Source organism: Solanum verrucosum, unplaced genomic scaffold (genome assembly GCF_900185275.1).
Source record: "Solanum verrucosum unplaced genomic scaffold, falcon-dt-bn FXZP01000261.1, whole genome shotgun sequence".
NCBI classification, from domain to species: domain Eukaryota; kingdom Viridiplantae; phylum Streptophyta; class Magnoliopsida; order Solanales; family Solanaceae; genus Solanum; species Solanum verrucosum.
In genome coordinates this window covers 13,664,680-13,682,780 of record NW_026019969.1, presented here as the reverse complement: position 1 = coordinate 13,682,780, position 18,101 = coordinate 13,664,680, and the positions used below count along the sequence as shown (strand labels likewise).

General features: G+C 33.3%; 1 protein-coding gene and 1 long non-coding RNA gene across 3 annotated transcripts; one reads left to right on the top strand and one right to left on the bottom strand.

Moving 5' to 3' along the window:
• The first annotated feature begins 1,784 nt into the window (after window positions 1-1,784).
• On the top strand, window positions 1,785-17,574 carry LOC125814943 (extra-large guanine nucleotide-binding protein 1-like). 2 transcript variants are annotated; one of them, XM_049494369.1, is made up of 9 exons: window positions 1,785-2,164; window positions 2,265-3,530; window positions 3,625-3,762; window positions 3,846-3,950; window positions 4,036-4,221; window positions 4,613-4,787; window positions 5,240-5,493; window positions 5,602-5,765; window positions 5,847-6,591. In XM_049494369.1, the coding sequence occupies exons 2-9, from the start codon at window positions 2,442-2,444 to the stop codon at window positions 6,439-6,441; spliced, it is 2,706 nt and encodes a 901-aa protein (XP_049350326.1). In that variant the 5' UTR covers window positions 1,785-2,164; window positions 2,265-2,441; the 3' UTR covers window positions 6,442-6,591. The 2 variants fall into 2 exon arrangements, with proteins under 2 accessions (XP_049350326.1, XP_049350327.1); XM_049494370.1 differs by lacking the exons at window positions 3,625-3,762; window positions 3,846-3,950; window positions 4,036-4,221; ... (2 more) ...; window positions 5,602-5,765; window positions 5,847-6,591 and adding exons at window positions 14,608-14,745; window positions 14,829-14,933; window positions 15,019-15,204; ... (2 more) ...; window positions 16,585-16,748; window positions 16,830-17,574 and having other exon boundaries at window positions 1,791-2,164.
• On the bottom strand, window positions 10,754-18,101 carry LOC125814945 (uncharacterized). Its single transcript, XR_007442151.1, has 2 exons — window positions 18,001-18,101; window positions 10,754-10,815 (listed from the first exon to the last, which is right to left on the bottom strand). It is a non-coding gene; the product is annotated as an uncharacterized LOC125814945 (long non-coding RNA).

Here is an 18,101-nt window from a genome sequence, read left to right as displayed (position 1 = left end):
TTTAAGCTCAGTCTCAAATTGAAAAAATAAATAGATTTTGCTGAACTAGACCCCAAGTCGAGCTAAATTAAAGTTTGGCTAAATTAATCCATAAAATCACAATTCATTCAATCAATTCAAGTCTGACCGATTATTAACTCGTTTATTTATTAACTCAATTCATTTCGATCGGATATTTAGCTCAAATTGATCAATAATAAATCTTGTGAAGATATTTTAAAAAAGACTTTTTTTTAAAAAATAAAATAATAAATTGATAGGTTATATATAACCATACGAAAAAATAATAATATAACTTTATTAGGTACTAAAAAAACATAATATTGTTAAAATTTAGTAAGAAATGGGCGAATCGAATTTTGACTCGCATTTTAATATCTAAGTAACTTTCAAACGAATTAATAACTGCTTTATTTATTAATACAACTCATCTAAATCAGTCGACCTGCTCATTTAACACCTCTAATCTTTAAATCCAATGTAACCTTTGAGGATCTTTGTTGTTGATTTAGTATTTGTCATTTACAGGTAGAGAGAGAGGTTGAGAAAAGGTTAATTAGTGTGTATAATAAAACGACACGAAAAATAGGACAATTCGTTTACTTGACCCAATTTGTTTTTGACGGACATTGCTATGTGTTTTTTTTTTCTCCTGTTGGTGTGAAGTTTAATGAAGCAAGTTTTTTTTTTTTTTTTTAAATAATAATATATTTATGATCTAAAATGAGGCAAATACTCTGTAGCTATAAATTATTTTATTAAAATAAAAATTTAAATTTGTAAGTTAAGTTATTTTATAAAATATGAAAATATGTCATATTTTTTTGAAACAGACAGGATAAAAAAAAATGCTACACATAAAAATTATTCTTAGACTAGCTGTGGTTTTGGTAGAATTTACTTCAATTTTTTTTATTATTGTTAACTCTATTGAATTAGAATTAGCTATGTTATATGGGCAGAATGTTGATCAATCAAGAACTTTCACATCTAGAAGATGAAAGTAATAAAAATGAAAATGTTGCAATGGATGTGTGAGCATACTCGAATGTCCTAGCAAGCAGGTGTGAGAGTGGAGAGAGATAATTAGACATGACATAACACACCTACAACTTACCGAAGACATGATCCTAAATGTAAGGATATGTATTTGAAGATTAGGATAGAAAATAAAAAGGTAATTGAGCGTCAACTAGTTTTCCATTATTATTATTACTTTCTACTCAGTTATCACATTATTCATTATTGTTATTGTTCTTTTCGCCATTATTTTCAGCATGACTTCTTTTCTAGTGTATTTCCTTTCCTATTATTTTTATATGCGATTGATTACCTGGCCCGAAGATCCTTCGGAAACTATATGAGTATTATGTTGTTGTTTGACCTCGAAGGAACTTACAATTAACTCAAGAAAAATAAAGAGAAAAGACTCAAAGACTTGTGGTTCCTAATTAACCGCCGGGTCAACAACGTGATTGCTGTTTGATCAACATTCAAACAACGAAAGACTTGACAACATATTAATAAAACACACTTGTCGTTGAGATTAATTATTTTCAACTTTGATTAGTAAAAAAATACTTCACCTAATCTAGGATTACTCAGATCCCAAATTTCCAATTCTTGTTCACATGCACCTGATTTGCTGATGCTATGCAAACAGCAACAGCGCCAAAATTTCACGTCAATTGTCAGAAATACCCCTCACCCTCCAACCCCCATTGTAAAAAAAAATAAAATTCAATGTTTTGGACCAATTCAAAGTTCAAAAATGAGGTAACCATCAGCCTCAGTAATAGTTGATCATTTTTTAGACATATTTTCTTGGAAATGTTTACTAAACGCGTTGATCAATAAAATAAAAAAAGAGTATAACTTTGATGAATTGAGAAGTTGAAATGGTCTACGCAAAAAGAATTGGAAGACTTTTTTTATGGTCTCCAGTCTTGAAGTTCTACTGGTAAGAGTTATGACTGAAGTTTGAAGACCAGAAAAACACATTATATTCTCCAGTCTTAGTTCTCTACCGCCCAAAACTGTAAAGAATCAAAAAAAGTTTAAATTTTGGCGTTTGGGTATTATCAAGAATCAGGTTTTTAGGCTTGTAATCATCAGTTGACACAACTTTCAAGAACCCTTTTTGGATTCTTGGAGATTTTTACTGGTAAGGTTCAAGTTCAAGGCCAAATACTCCTTATATTGTAATCACTGTATTTTTCAGTTTCTATTTCTAAGTTTTTATTTATCCCTTTTCCCCAAAACAGGAAGGAGCAAAAGGGTTTGCATTTTGGATTCTGGTTATATCAAGAAACAGTTTTGTCTGGGGTGTAAATCATCATTGATTACCCTTTTTTGGTAGAAGCCTAAGAGTAAAGAAAGTTTCTGTCTTTTAATCAAATTGTGGTTTATGGGGTTTTGAGATTAGGACTTAGTTAACAAGTATGGCTGCAATCTTGAAAAGTCTTTTCCCTGTTTCTTCCTCAAAAAAGGAGGATAATTATGAGGAGTTTGATGTAGAATACTCCTTTGCTGAGGAGTATTCTGGTCCTCCTGTTAGTTATGACATTCCTCAGGTTGTTCCGGTTGATGTACACCGGATTCCAACTGCCTCAGTAGTTGCTACTGCTGCTATGTTGAGTAGAAATTTGTCACTACCAGTTATTGAACCAATTCTCAAGAGTGATTCCAAATTAATCAAGAATCAGAAGTCAAAGGAGTCTGATTTAGAATCAGAATATGTTGAGAATGATCATGCCTATAGAGGATCAGATGGAATTGAAAGTTCTGGTACCTTAGGATTTTCTGACAGTCATGATAACTCCCGTGAACTGTCAGGAAGTTCGGATGTTGAGGACTTGGTAGATGAATGCAAGGAAGAAGTAAGATTTGGGAGTCATCCGAGCTCCGTTGGCTTAGAACCTGAGGAACCAATTTTGAGCTCTCCAGATGTTGCCTTAGAAGTATTGTCTTGTGAAGATTATGATGATGAAGTTGCTGGCAACCAAGGTTGCAGAACAGCTGTTGTAACTTTCTGTGAAACTCAATCAAGTGATGTTTCTACCGACAGTGATGAAGACGAGCCAGGAATGTTTCCCGAAAAACCAATAGTAAGCAGTGATTCCAAGAAGTGTTTTCGGTGTCATAAAGGGAAACGATTCACTGAGAGGGAAGTATGCATAGCTTGTGGTGCAAAGTATTGTATCAATTGTGTGTTGAGAGCAATGGGAGCAATGCCGGAAGGAAGAAAATGCATTACTTGCATTGGTTACCGTATTAATGAATCAAAGCGAGATTCTTTAGGTAAGTGTTCTGCAATGCTTAAGAGGCTGTTAAGTAAATGGCAAATGGATGAGATTATGGAATTGGAGAAGTCATGTCAAGCTAATCAGCTTCCACCCCATCTCGTGAGCGTGAATGGGAAACGTCTTTCCCTTAGAGAATTGGTCGACTTGCAAAGCTGTGCATATCCACCAAAGAAGTTGAGACCAGGGAATTACTGGTATGACAAGGTGTCTGGATTATGGGGAAAGGTGAGTGTTAATTCGATCCGACTTTCATTTTTTGGCATTGAAATTAATCTTGTTGTTTGCCTGATATTTTTTTTGCCTTGGCTTAATAAAACAGGAGGGACATAAGCCTTGTCAGATAATTTCTCCCCAACTAGCTGTTGGTGATACAATTAAGAAAGATGCTAGCAAGGGAAATACAAATATTGTGATAAACAATCGAAAAATTACGCAAGTAGAGCTGTATATGTTGAAGGTTTGACTTCTGAACTACTTAAGTCTTCTGAAATTATGAATGCTTGCGGTTGGAGTTCTTAGCATGTTGTCAAATCATTTCAGCTGGCAGGAATAAACTGTGAAGGAGATGTTTGTTTTTGGCTCAGTGCTGACGGATCCTGCCAGGAAGAGGGCATGAACAATGTAGTTGGAAAAATATGGGACAAGGTTGGTTTCTGTTCATCCATTCATTTCTTTTGACCTCTTTACCTACTTTTTCTCACATTCTCTGATAATCGTGATCTTTTTACAGACTACACACAAGCTGCTTTGCCATGCTTTGAGATTGCCTATTCCTCCTGCGTCTGCAAATTCTTCTGGTGAAGAAGTTAGAAATGGATTGGATGCAGGTGACCCTTGCAGCACAGTTAGCAAAAAACTGAATAAACTACTTCTTGCTGGTTGTGATCAATCGGGAACAAGTACTCTGTTCAAACAGGTACAGTATGGGTGGAACATTTCACTTAAAAAGAAGACATTTCTCTATGTTTCTTTGGACTCAGTTGATAGCCAGCTTAACTAAATCTATGTAGTTTATTCATCGGAATCGCACGTATAAGCTGGTTACTTACATAGTTATGCTAGATCGCAAATAGAATGCATGATGTGTGGTTACTAATGAAGTCAAAACTGCAACTGTTGGGTTGTTACCATCCTGGCTTATGCTAATAAGAACCCAAGTAATGGATTTGATTACATATTTAATTATAATATTCTGAATGAAGATATATGTATTCTGATTAAATGCATTTATATCACTTAAAATGTATAGAGGATGAGTGATTCTTGATAACATATGTTGCTAAGACAGGCATTTATTTCTATTTCAGGCCAAAATTGTATATCGCGTTCCTTTCTCAGAAGAAGAGCATCAGAACATTACGTACACGATTCAAAGAAATTTGTATAGATATATTGCTATACTCCTCGAGGGACGTGAAAGATTTGAAGAGGAGTACCGTGTTGAAATGAGGAAGAAACGGCTTGATGAACCTGGCCCTTCAGGTATAGAATTTAATAGTTGTTCCTGACCTCCGTATGAACTGAGCTTTCTGTTACCTTTTGTCTTTACCTCTTTAGAAATGCAACGTCAATGTTTCTCAGAACCCTCCTTTTGTCCACTTAAGTCTGCATTGCCTTTAATATTAATGTTGAGCAATTGAGCAGTACAAAGACTGATATATAGAATCCTAAAGATGTTGATGTCAACGATTTAAAGACTGTTGATATGTGGATCTAGTGTTGCTATAGTTATGTTATTTACTATTCTGAATTTAGTTTTTTCGCTTCTGAGATACAAATCATAAACATGATTTTCACAGTATTGTTTTTTTATCACAAAGAGTTTATGTTTTCTCATTAAGTATACTGTAAATTTTTTGTTTCAAATCACTTTTATCTATGAAATCATTTGATCCTATCAAGCATTAGTATCTGAGTATCATCTTTGCTAACAGCGCTTCCAGACCTGATTGAAGAAGAGATTAAAGAAGAGAATGTCTATTCCATCAACCCTAGACTGAAAAACTTTTCAGATTGGCTTCTTCAAGCTATGATGTTAGGAAATTTGGAGGTCATTTTTCCTGCTGCCACTCGAGAGTACTCAGCCGTAGTTGAGGAGTTGTGGAAGCATAAAGCATTTCAGGCCACATATCAGCGGAGAAATGAGCTAGAAATGCTTCCGAGAGTTGCCAATTATTTCTTAGATCATGTAGGTTACTCTTTGTCTTCTGCCTCATTCTCAATTAGGGATTGATAGGACATCATTTTTCTGTTCTTTGTTTTCATCTACAACTTACAAAATTATTGTCTTTCGTAGGCTGTTGAGATTTCAAAGGTAGACTACAACCCTTCTGATATGGATAAGTTATATGCTGAGGGCATTACTTCGTCCAATGGGGTAGCGTCCATGGACTTTTCGTTCCCTAATCCAACTCAGGATAGTTACATGGAGGCAGTTGATCAGTATTCATCCTCAATGAGGTCAGCTCTCTCTCCAGGCTACAACTTTCATAAGAGTACTTGCGAGCTCTCTTCCATCAACTCATCCTTTTTCTAATGTAGGTACCAACTAATAAGAGTACACGCGAGCTGTGTAGGGAAAAATTGCAAGTGGTTGGACATGTTTGAGGATGTTGACCTTGTTATCTTTTGTGTTTCCTTGACGGAGTACACCGAGTATCTAGAAGACTACAATGGAGTTTGCACAAACAAGATGATGGAAAGCAAGAAGCTCTTTGAGAATTTCGTCAGTCATCCAGCTTTTGCCCAGAAACATTGCCTCTTACTATTGAACAAGTTTGACATACTAGAGGAAATAATTGAAGAGTGTCCCCTTTCTGAATGTGAATGGTTTCAGGACTTCAATCCAGTGATCAGTCGTCATCCCAACAGCAAAACCAGCAACAACAACCCATCGTTGGCTCAACGTGCTTATCATTACATAGCTGTGAAGTTTAAACGCCTATATAATTCCATCACAGAGCGAAAACTGTTTGTTTCACAGCTAACTGCTTTAGAGGCTGATAGTGTTGATGGAGCTCTTAAATACACTAGGGAAATTCTTAAATGGGATGAAGAAAGGCGTAAAGTTATGCGCGATTGGACTACAGAAAGCCCTGAGGCTAGCACAACACTGGAGGCCAGCACAACTACATAGTTACTATCACTCTTTTGTTGAGTTCACTTTGCCTTTTAGCTGTACATAGTTTACTACATAGGAGGAATTCACTTTACTAAAATGTTGAGTTTTTTTCTTCTGCAACAAACATGAGGCTCTCTTCTGCATTTTGCAGATACAATCTTGTAAAATGGCATTTATCATTCAATGAGATACATTCTTTTTAGCTTTAATAATAGGCCCTTGCTTCGACTTTGATTGTTATAGACTATAGTACCAAGATCGAATCGTAGACAAACAAATTTAATATATATATATATATAAGAAAAGAAATTCTTACATCAAATACATATACAAGAACATTTATACATACAACTAGTATAAAACAATGTAACAAAAACTATATATATAAATACTACAATTAGATACTTGATGGTATCAACAAGGTGCAAAACGGTCCATTAGCAAAAACATAGTTGCTTCACACATTGTGCTATCATTTTTGCTCTCTGCCATTTCTGAAGAAGAAGAAAAATTCTGCCTTTTTTTGCTTTCTTCCATATTTTTTTCCCCTGTTTTTTTCTTCTTCAACAGAAAAAGGCTTTTGGCTCTAACCTTTTCACTTATCTTTGTAATCTCACAAACACAAGCATCAACTACTGTTGCCATTTTCTTTCTAGGAAAAAAAAGTTCTCTTTTTCTCTTTTCTCTTGATTTTGTAATCTTCAAAATATGTAAAACTCAGATATGAAATTGGAAAGTGAAAAAGGGCCTACTTATATAGTATGAAATCAGAAGGTGAGGGTGTGGGTAGGGGTAGGGGTGGAGTGGTCCTGGTGGAATTGAGTGGTTTTAGGAAAAAAAAATCTACAGGCAGAATCTGCCCACCAGATACAGGGATTTGGTATATTATATTTTACTAGAATATTCTCAACTTTTATACCTTAGTTTGAGAGTATATGCAATAATTTTATGAATATTCATACTGAGTTTTCACAATTTGTAACTTGGCTTCAAGTTTAAATAAATTGCATGCCTCATTTCTAGGCAGGGCTCGAATCCAAGTCATTTGATTGAGGGTGGAGAGATTCCAACCATCTCACCACAATTCATGTTAGATAAACTTCTAGATATCGGTTGAATAGTACAAAATTCATTACTCAATTTTCTTAAACTAAAATCTATGTATCTGGAAGGTACATAAGCAACCAATTCCAGTATTTTGTCATTAAAAAGAACATTTGAGTAATATTTTCATAAAATTGGTGAAAATAAAAAATAGTAGAAGGGAAGAGAATTGCAAATAGTAAAAATGATAAAATAAAATAGAAAGAAAAAATAAGGAAGAAAATGACTAGGTTGTTAGTTTGTTAGATTAGGACCACAAATGAAATCTACTTTGTTTATTCCACTCTATTACGCAGAAAGTTGTAAAATAATAGACAAAATAGTGTTCCATAACTCTACGCCTCTTTAATTTACATTTGTGCGATAATAATATGTTATATTATATTTTGTTTCATTACACATGCCAATATGTAAAGAATCTGATCCATTAGATTATTGAGAGGACACATGTAATAATTTTAAAGAGTTAATTGAGCAACTGGAGTGATCCCCTACAGGGGGATATATAGCTAAATAAATACCGTGATTGGTGGCATTTTAATTTGTTTTTTATTCGATATACGATTTACCATTCACTTAAAGAATTAAAAATTGAAATTTTTGAAAAAAGTTTATATATAGTTAGTATATTCATTTTTCACTACATGGGAAAAAGTAAATGTACACAACAGTTCAACACAAGAATAAATAAGATGGATAAAAAAGTCGGTTCCAATTGGACATTTCATACATATATATATGACTAGATAATGTTATCCGTGCTATGCACGGGCCCAATAATATAAATGATATGTTTTGGGATAATAATCGAGTTTTTGAAGCGATTATTTGCGTGGATAAAGGAATAAGTTTTTTTTATCACAAATCTGTACTTTCTTTGACGTTATTTAAGGCATAATAAGACTACCCACATATAACATTTTTGAAATCTTTTTTGTTGTCAATTATCATGATTTATAGTATTTTTACGATAAATTCACTTCAAGAATCAGTGAAATTTTTTGTTTTTTTTTCAAAACATATTTTATATTGTCAATTATCATGATTTATAATATTTTTATGCAATTTTTAAATATAAAAATAAAATAAAAAATAAGACAAATAAATTAAAATGGACCCAATATATGTTATTTTTGTTGTCTCAATTTATGTGACACAAATGAAATTTGGAGAGTCATCCAAATTTTCATATTTTTTTTTAAAATGTTTTAAGTTATTAATTATTGTGATTTATAATATTTTTATGTAACTTTCAATAACGTACATTACTGGTCACTTTGTCTTAATTTATGTGATATGGATAAAATTACAAAATTAACCCTTTTAAAATGTCTTTTAGATATTTTAAGTTGTTAATTATTATTATTTATAATACTTTTTTGATAATTTTAAAATGATATGTGTTATTTTTTCTGTCCCAATATATGTGAGCCTGATAGAATTCTGAGAGTCAACGTATTTTATTATATAGCTTTTAAATATTTTAAATTGGTAATTATTGTAATTTTTAATGCTTTTTAAGTCATGTAAATGATATATGTTGCTTCCTTGATTGAGACTTTTCCATTTGTGACACATATATATAGATATTTGGTGCCCGTGCCAGCACGGGCCCAATAAATATTTTTTTTTTGTTTTAATTTATGTGATATAAATGAAATTTGAAGATCAAACGATTTTTTATATGTTTTCTTAAAAATATATTTGAAGTTATTAAATTGTTGTGATTTATAGTATTTTTGCGTTAGTTTTGAATAATATAGGTTACTCATGTTTCAATTCACGTGAATAATCATAAATATTTTCAGTTGTTAATTTATTGTGAATTCTATAAATTTTGACGTTATTTTCAAATAGTACATGTTACTTATTCTATTCCAATTAGTCAACCAAATTTCTTATATGATTTAAAAATATTTTTAATTGCTAATTATTGTGATTTATAGCATCTTTTATGTAACTTTTAATAATATATAATTTGTTCAAATTCATATGACAATGATAAGATTTCAAGAGTCAACGCAATAAATTTTTATTTTTTTTTAAAAGTTGTACCTCTAATATATTTTGTAGCTAAAATATACTCTCTCCGTCCACTTGTATTTGTCATGTTGCACTTTTTGAAAGTCCATTTGATTAATTTTCAAAGTTAAATCAGAATGTATTAATTCGATATTTAAAAAAATAAAATTAAATATGCAAAATCTATACAAAAAGTACTATAAATTGTAATTTTTTGCCTATGAATATGATGAAAAAACACATTGTAAAATATTAGTTAAAATTCATATAGTTTGACTCTAAAAAGGAACTCATAACAATTAAAAGTGCATAGAGAGAGTAATAAATAGGTAATTAAATTTCAAGAAGTTTAAAATAAAAGGTTGAAAAAAAGAATTAGATAGACAACATATATTGAAAATTGAAAACATATAAATAAAAAATGGGCCCAAATGAGGTCAAACTTTTTGGCTAATAAAGTAGTAGGTAATTAATGGTGTTAAATTGTCTAATAATATAAATTTTAAAGATACAACCATAAAAGAAGAATGTACAACACTATGAAACATATATCATTCAACACTTGTCATGTGGTAAGTAGTAGTTATTCTCACTTATTATATATAGTAATATGCTGGCATGACCCATAAATAAAAGTCTCATTCCAATAATGTATCTGAAAGGATCATAACTTAAGGCTTCTAGAATATAGATTATTGAGGTGACTTTCTCTACACTTGATTTATTAAGGCGGAGCTAGAGATTAAAATAAGTTTAAGGTATGAGATCTCGATCGAATTCAATAGAATTGAAGTATGAGTTTGATTGATTTTAATGATTCTGATCAAAATATTATGTTTATAACTTAAAATTTTTCAAATTCTAGCTCCCTCTGTGCGGACCTAATTGATATGACATTAATTTCCTCATCATCTATTTGCCAAACACTTTTGTTTTGAAGATTAGGAATAACCAAGTATGATGATAAGAATAAGCTTCTTTCATTAAGTACAACTCTTGTTAACAAGAAGCTAAATTATAAAAAAAAAGAAATTCATATATATATCATATACATATACAAGAACATTATATTTATACATACTACTAGCTGGTAGTTGATCAACAAGGTGCAAAACAATCCATTAGCAAAAATACAGTTGCTTCACACATTATGTTATCATTTTTGCTCTCTGCTGCCATTTCTACAGAAGAAGAATTCTGCCTTTCTTCCACTTTTTCCCCTGTTTTTTTCTTCTTCAACAAGAAAAGGCTTTTGGCTCTAACCTTTTCACTTATTTTTGTAATCTCACAAACACAAGCATCAACTACTGCTGCCATTTTCTTTCTTGAAAAAAATTCCTCTTTTTTCTTGCTTTTGTATTCTTCAAAGTATATAAAACTCACATATGAAATTGAAAAGTGAAAAAGGTTCTACTTATATAGTAGTATGAAATTACAAGGTTGGGTAGGGAGTTGGGGGTGGGGTTGTCCAGGTGGAATTGAGTGGTTTTAGTAGCAAAATAAAATTAAATAAAATCGATAGGCACACTACACGGAATTGGTATACTTTAGTAGGATATTCCCATTGGTATAATTTTTGAACTTTGAGTTCATACCTTTTTTATTTAGAGTACTTATTCTAATTTAATTTTTCTTAAAAAATAAGTTTGAAATAAAGTGATTTCTTCTAACGATCTAAACCTTGATAATGAGTAGAGTTATCCAATATTTATATTGGTAAAATAATATAGATTCTTTCAGTTTCATAGTAGTTGATCACTTTTTATTTAATACGGTGTTTAAGAAATCATAAATCAAAAGATAATTTTACTAATTCACCCTTAAAAAAACTTCTTAGGTAACACTTTAAAAAAATATTCTGCAAGGGTAATATAAAAAAAATTAATTAATATTTTCTTGATTTAGTAAAATAGACAACTAATACAATACAATAATTTTTAATATAATGACAACTAATATGAGAAGAAGGACTATCATAAACTAATGGCACAAGCTTAGCAGGAACACTAGCATCAATTAAAAAAAGAACACCCGGCATTTGAAGTAGCATAGCCATAACTTATGGGCATGGATTTTTACATTTGGCTACTAAAATTTTAATTTGAAAGCATCCGGAAGAAGTATATTATAGATTAGAATTTCTAGTCATTAAAAACATTTTGATAAAAATTTGAAAAACACTGGGTCAAATAATATAATATTTCAAAATAGTGAAATGATAAACATGGAAGAAATTGAAGAAAAGTAGGAATAAACTGACAAGTTTGGACCACAAATTTTTTAATCATTTATTTATACTTTGTATTATTATTACTTTACTACGTAGAAAGTTCTAAATAATTGACAAAACACTGTTCAATTTCTACGGGGGTGTCGCTTATGAAGGAAGGCCTTCAACCACGTGATTGGTCATCTTTAATTCTTCTTGTTTTTATTCTTCACTTTCTTTTTTATTGAATTAAAACTTATTTATTTGAATCTTCAAAAATAAAATAAAAATCTTCTTACATTATTACAGGGTGTGTTTGGTATGAAGGAAAACATTTTCCAATTTTTTCATGTTTGATTGGGCTAAATGTTTTGGAAAATGTTTTCATAATCAACTCATTTTCCTCAAATTTAAGGAAAATGACTTCTCTTCTAAACTTAAGGAAAACATTTTCCAAAACTCTCTTCCAACTTCAAATTACAATTATTTTTTTGTTGAAAAAATTAATTTATTTTGTCCCTACCCTCAAACCACCCCCAACCAACCCCCCCCCCCCCCCCCTAAAAAATAAAAATAAAAATTTAAAGCTTATTTTTAAATTCAATTTTTTTACCCCACCCTCACCCCTACCCCCACCCCTCCCAAAAAAATATTAAAAATCGTTTTTAAAAGATATTTCTAATTTCAATTTTTTTTTTTACCACCCACTCACTACCCTGGCCCCCCCCCACATCAACCCCCTTATCAGCCCCCAACCCCTTTCAAAAAGAAAAAAATTTAAGTTTGTTTTTAAAAAATATTTTCAACTTCAAATTTTTATTTTTTCATCCCGATCCTCGATCACCCACCCCTTTTCCGGTCACTCACCCACCCCCCACCCCCAAAAAAAATTGAGTTTGTTTTTAAAAAATATTTACAAATTCAAAATTTCATTTTTTCACCCTACCCTCGACCCCCCACCCACCTCCTACCCAACCCCCCACCCACCCACCCCTAACCCCCCCCCAAAAAAAAAAAAATTAAGTTTGTTTTTAAAAAATATTCTCAACTTCAAAATTTCATTTTTTTCATCCTACCCTTGACCCCCCCCACCTCCTACCCAGCCCCCCACGCACCCCCACCAGCCCCTCCCCCCCCCCCCCCCCCACAAAAAATTTAAGTTTTTTTTAAAAAAATATTTTTAATTTCAAAATTTCATTTTTTCACCCCTAGAACCCCCACCCACCACCCCTACCAGCCCCCCACCCCCCCTCCCCAAAAATAAAAAATAAAATTTCAAGTTTGTTTTTAAAAAATATTTTCAATTTCAAAATTTCATTTTTTCACCCCTACCCTCGACCCCCACCCACCCACCCCCTACCAGCTCCCCCCACCCCCAAAAAATAATTTTAAGTTTGTTTTTCAAAAATATTTTCAACTTCAAAAATTTTCAATTTTTCACCCCTACCCTCGACCCCCCCCTTCACCCACTCCCTACCACCCCCCACCCCCCCAAAAAAATTGAAGTTTGTTTTTAAAAACTATTTTCAATTTCAAAAATTATTTTCTACTCTAGTAAAAATAAAAGATATTTCTCAAAAATATTTTTCATTCATAAATCAAACACTAAAAATCTTTTTCGGAAAATATTTTCTACTCACCAACCAAACATGAGAAAATAAGTCAAAAATCAACTTGTTTTCCAGGAAAACATTTTTGATGGAAAACATTTTCCTTCATACCAAACACACCCACAATGTGTGAAAGCCATTTCTATACTTTCTCTCACGCGTCAATTTAGTGTCGGCCAATGAATACGTGGTTTGATTGCAGCACTTAATGAATTATTGATCTTGATATTAGGTTCTAATTAAAGTTGTGATAGATCTAAGTAAAAAAAATTTATGTAACCACATATAATTTTGGGAAAACGGCATTTTTAGTCCCTGTGTTAAGACTATATTCTTATTTTAGTTCTTGTGTTACCTAACTTAGTACTATTAACCTTTAATTATATGAAGTGAGAATGATCATGCCTACAGAAGATCAGATGGAATTGAAAGTTCTGGTACCTTAGGATTTTCTGACAGTCATGATAACTCCCGTGAGCTGTCAGGAAGTTCGGATGTTGAGGACTTGGTAGATGAATGCAAGGAAGAAGTAAGGTTTGTGAGTCATCCGAGCTCCGTTGGCATAGAACCTGAGGAACCAATTTTGAGCTCTCCAGATGTTGGTTGCTGGCAACCAAGGTTGCAGAACAGCTGTTGTAACTTTCTGTGAAACTCAATCAAGTGATGTTTCTACCGACAGTGATGAGGACGAGCCACGAATGTTTCCCGAAAAACCAATAGTAAGCAGTGATTCCAAGAAGTGTTTTCGGTGTCATAAATGGAAAGGATTCACTGAGAGGGAAGTAGGCATAGCTTGTGGTGCAAAGTATTGTATCAATTGTGTGTTGAGAGCAATGGGGGCAATGCCAGAAGGAAGAAAATGTAGTACTTGCATTGGTTACCGTATTAATGAATCGAAGCGAGATTCTTTAGGCAAGTGTTCTGCAATGCTCAAGAGGCTGTTAAGTAAACGGCAAATGGATGAGATTATGGAATTGGAGAAGTCATGTCAAGCTAATCAGCTTCCACCCCATCTCGTGAGCGTGAATGGGAAACGTCTTTCCCTTAGAGAGTTGGTCGACTTGCAAAGCTGTGCATATCCACCAAAGAAGTTGAGACCAGGGAATTACTGGTATGACAAAGTGTCTGGATTATGGGGAAAGGTGAGTGTTAATTAGATCCGACTTTCATTTTTTGGCATTGAAATTAATCTTGTTGTTTGCCTGATATTTTTTTTGCTTTGGCTTAATAAAACAGGAGGGACATAAGCCTTGTCAGATAATTTCTCCCCAACTAGCTGTTGGTGATACAATTAAGAAAGATGCTAGCAAGGGAAACACAAATATTGTGATAAACAATCGAGAAATTACGCAAGTAGAGCTGTATATGTTGAAGGTTTGACTTCTGAACTACTTAAGTCTTCTGAAATTATGAATGCTTGCGGTTGGAGTTCTTAGCATGTTGTCAAATCATTTCAGCTGGCAGGAATAAACTGTGAAGGAGATGTTTGTTTTTGGCTCAGTGCTGACGGATCCTGCCAGGAAGAGGGCATGAACAATGTAGTTGGAAAAATATGGGACAAGGTTGGTTTCTGTTCATCCATTCATTTCTTTTGACCTCTTTACCTACTTTTTCTCACATTCTCTGATAATCGTGATCTTTTTACAGACTACACACAAGCTGCTTTGCCATGCTTTGAGATTGCCTATTCCTCCTGCGTCTGCAAATTCTTCTGGTGAAGAAGTTAGAAATGGATTGGATGCAGGTGACCCTTGCAGCACAGTTAGCAAAAAACTGAATAAACTACTTCTTGCTGGTTGTGATCAATCGGGAACAAGTACTCTGTTCAAACAGGTACAGTATGGGTGGAACATTTCACTTAAAAAGAAGACATTTCTCTATGTTTCTTTGGACTCAGTTGATAGCCAGCTTAACTAAATCTATGTAGTTTATTCATCGGAATCGCACGTATAAGCTGGTTACTTACATAGTTATGCTAGATCGCAAATAGAATGCATGATGTGTGGTTACTAATGAAGTCAAAACTGCAACTGTTGGGTTGTTACCATCCTGGCTTATGCTAATAAGAACCCAAGTAATGGATTTGATTACATATTTAATTATAATATTCTGAATGAAGATATATGTATTCTGATTAAATGCATTTATATCACTTAAAATGTATAGAGGATGAGTGATTCTTGATAACATATGTTGCTAAGACAGGCATTTATTTCTATTTCAGGCCAAAATTGTATATCGCGTTCCTTTCTCAGAAGAAGAGCATCAGAACATTACGTACACGATTCAAAGAAATTTGTATAGATATATTGCTATACTCCTCGAGGGACGTGAAAGATTTGAAGAGGAGTACCGTGTTGAAATGAGGAAGAAACGGCTTGATGAACCTGGCCCTTCAGGTATAGAATTTAATAGTTGTTCCTGACCTCCGTATGAACTGAGCTTTCTGTTACCTTTTGTCTTTACCTCTTTAGAAATGCAACGTCAATGTTTCTCAGAACCCTCCTTTTGTCCACTTAAGTCTGCATTGCCTTTAATATTAATGTTGAGCAATTGAGCAGTACAAAGACTGATATATAGAATCCTAAAGATGTTGATGTCAACGATTTAAAGACTGTTGATATGTGGATCTAGTGTTGCTATAGTTATGTTATTTACTATTCTGAATTTAGTTTTTTCGCTTCTGAGATACAAATCATAAACATGATTTTCACAGTATTGTTTTTTTATCACAAAGAGTTTATGTTTTCTCATTAAGTATACTGTAAATTTTTTGTTTCAAATCACTTTTATCTATGAAATCATTTGATCCTATCAAGCATTAGTATCTGAGTATCATCTTTGCTAACAGCGCTTCCAGACCTGATTGAAGAAGAGATTAAAGAAGAGAATGTCTATTCCATCAACCCTAGACTGAAAAACTTTTCAGATTGGCTTCTTCAAGCTATGATGTTAGGAAATTTGGAGGTCATTTTTCCTGCTGCCACTCGAGAGTACTCAGCCGTAGTTGAGGAGTTGTGGAAGCATAAAGCATTTCAGGCCACATATCAGCGGAGAAATGAGCTAGAAATGCTTCCGAGAGTTGCCAATTATTTCTTAGATCATGTAGGTTACTCTTTGTCTTCTGCCTCATTCTCAATTAGGGATTGATAGGACATCATTTTTCTGTTCTTTGTTTTCATCTACAACTTACAAAATTATTGTCTTTCGTAGGCTGTTGAGATTTCAAAGGTAGACTACAACCCTTCTGATATGGATAAGTTATATGCTGAGGGCATTACTTCGTCCAATGGGGTAGCGTCCATGGACTTTTCGTTCCCTAATCCAACTCAGGATAGTTACATGGAGGCAGTTGATCAGTATTCATCCTCAATGAGGTCAGCTCTCTCTCCAGGCTACAACTTTCATAAGAGTACTTGCGAGCTCTCTTCCATCAACTCATCCTTTTTCTAATGTAGGTACCAACTAATAAGAGTACACGCGAGCTGTGTAGGGAAAAATTGCAAGTGGTTGGACATGTTTGAGGATGTTGACCTTGTTATCTTTTGTGTTTCCTTGACGGAGTACACCGAGTATCTAGAAGACTACAATGGAGTTTGCACAAACAAGATGATGGAAAGCAAGAAGCTCTTTGAGAATTTCGTCAGTCATCCAGCTTTTGCCCAGAAACATTGCCTCTTACTATTGAACAAGTTTGACATACTAGAGGAAATAATTGAAGAGTGTCCCCTTTCTGAATGTGAATGGTTTCAGGACTTCAATCCAGTGATCAGTCGTCATCCCAACAGCAAAACCAGCAACAACAACCCATCGTTGGCTCAACGTGCTTATCATTACATAGCTGTGAAGTTTAAACGCCTATATAATTCCATCACAGAGCGAAAACTGTTTGTTTCACAGCTAACTGCTTTAGAGGCTGATAGTGTTGATGGAGCTCTTAAATACACTAGGGAAATTCTTAAATGGGATGAAGAAAGGCGTAAAGTTATGCGCGATTGGACTACAGAAAGCCCTGAGGCTAGCACAACACTGGAGGCCAGCACAACTACATAGTTACTATCACTCTTTTGTTGAGTTCACTTTGCCTTTTAGCTGTACATAGTTTACTACATAGGAGGAATTCACTTTACTAAAATGTTGAGTTTTTTTCTTCTGCAACAAACATGAGGCTCTCTTCTGCATTTTGCAGATACAATCTTGTAAAATGGCATTTATCATTCAATGAGATACATTCTTTTTAGCTTTAATAATAGGCCCTTGCTTCGACTTTGATTGTTATAGACTATAGTACCAAGATCGAATCGTAGACAAACAAATTTAATATATATATATATATAAGAAAAGAAATTCTTACATCAAATACATATACAAGAACATTTATACATACAACTAGTATAAAACAATGTAACAAAAACTATATATATAAATACTACAATTAGATACTTGATGGTATCAACAAGGTGCAAAACGGTCCATTAGCAAAAACATAGTTGCTTCACACATTGTGCTATCATTTTTGCTCTCTGCCATTTCTGAAGAAGAAGAAAAATTCTGCCTTTTTTTGCTTTCTTCCATATTTTTTTCCCCTGTTTTTTTCTTCTTCAACAGAAAAAGGCTTTTGGCTCTAACCTTTTCACTTATCTTTGTAATCTCACAAACACAAGCATCAACTACTGTTGCCATTTTCTTTCTAGGAAAAAAAAGTTCTCTTTTTCTCTTTTCTCTTGATT

Bases quoted from the DNA above. Each gene is read 5' to 3' on its own strand.
- LOC125814943 (XM_049494370.1), top strand. From the start codon at position 2,442: ATGGCTGCAATCTTGAAAAGTCTTTTCCCTGTTTCTTCCTCAAAAAAG. The intron at 15,205-15,595 runs GTACAGTATGGG...TTTCTATTTCAG, and splicing joins CAAGTACTCTGTTCAAACAG to GCCAAAATTGTATATCGCGT. The intron at 15,771-16,222 runs GTATAGAATTTA...CTTTGCTAACAG, and splicing joins TGATGAACCTGGCCCTTCAG to CGCTTCCAGACCTGATTGAA.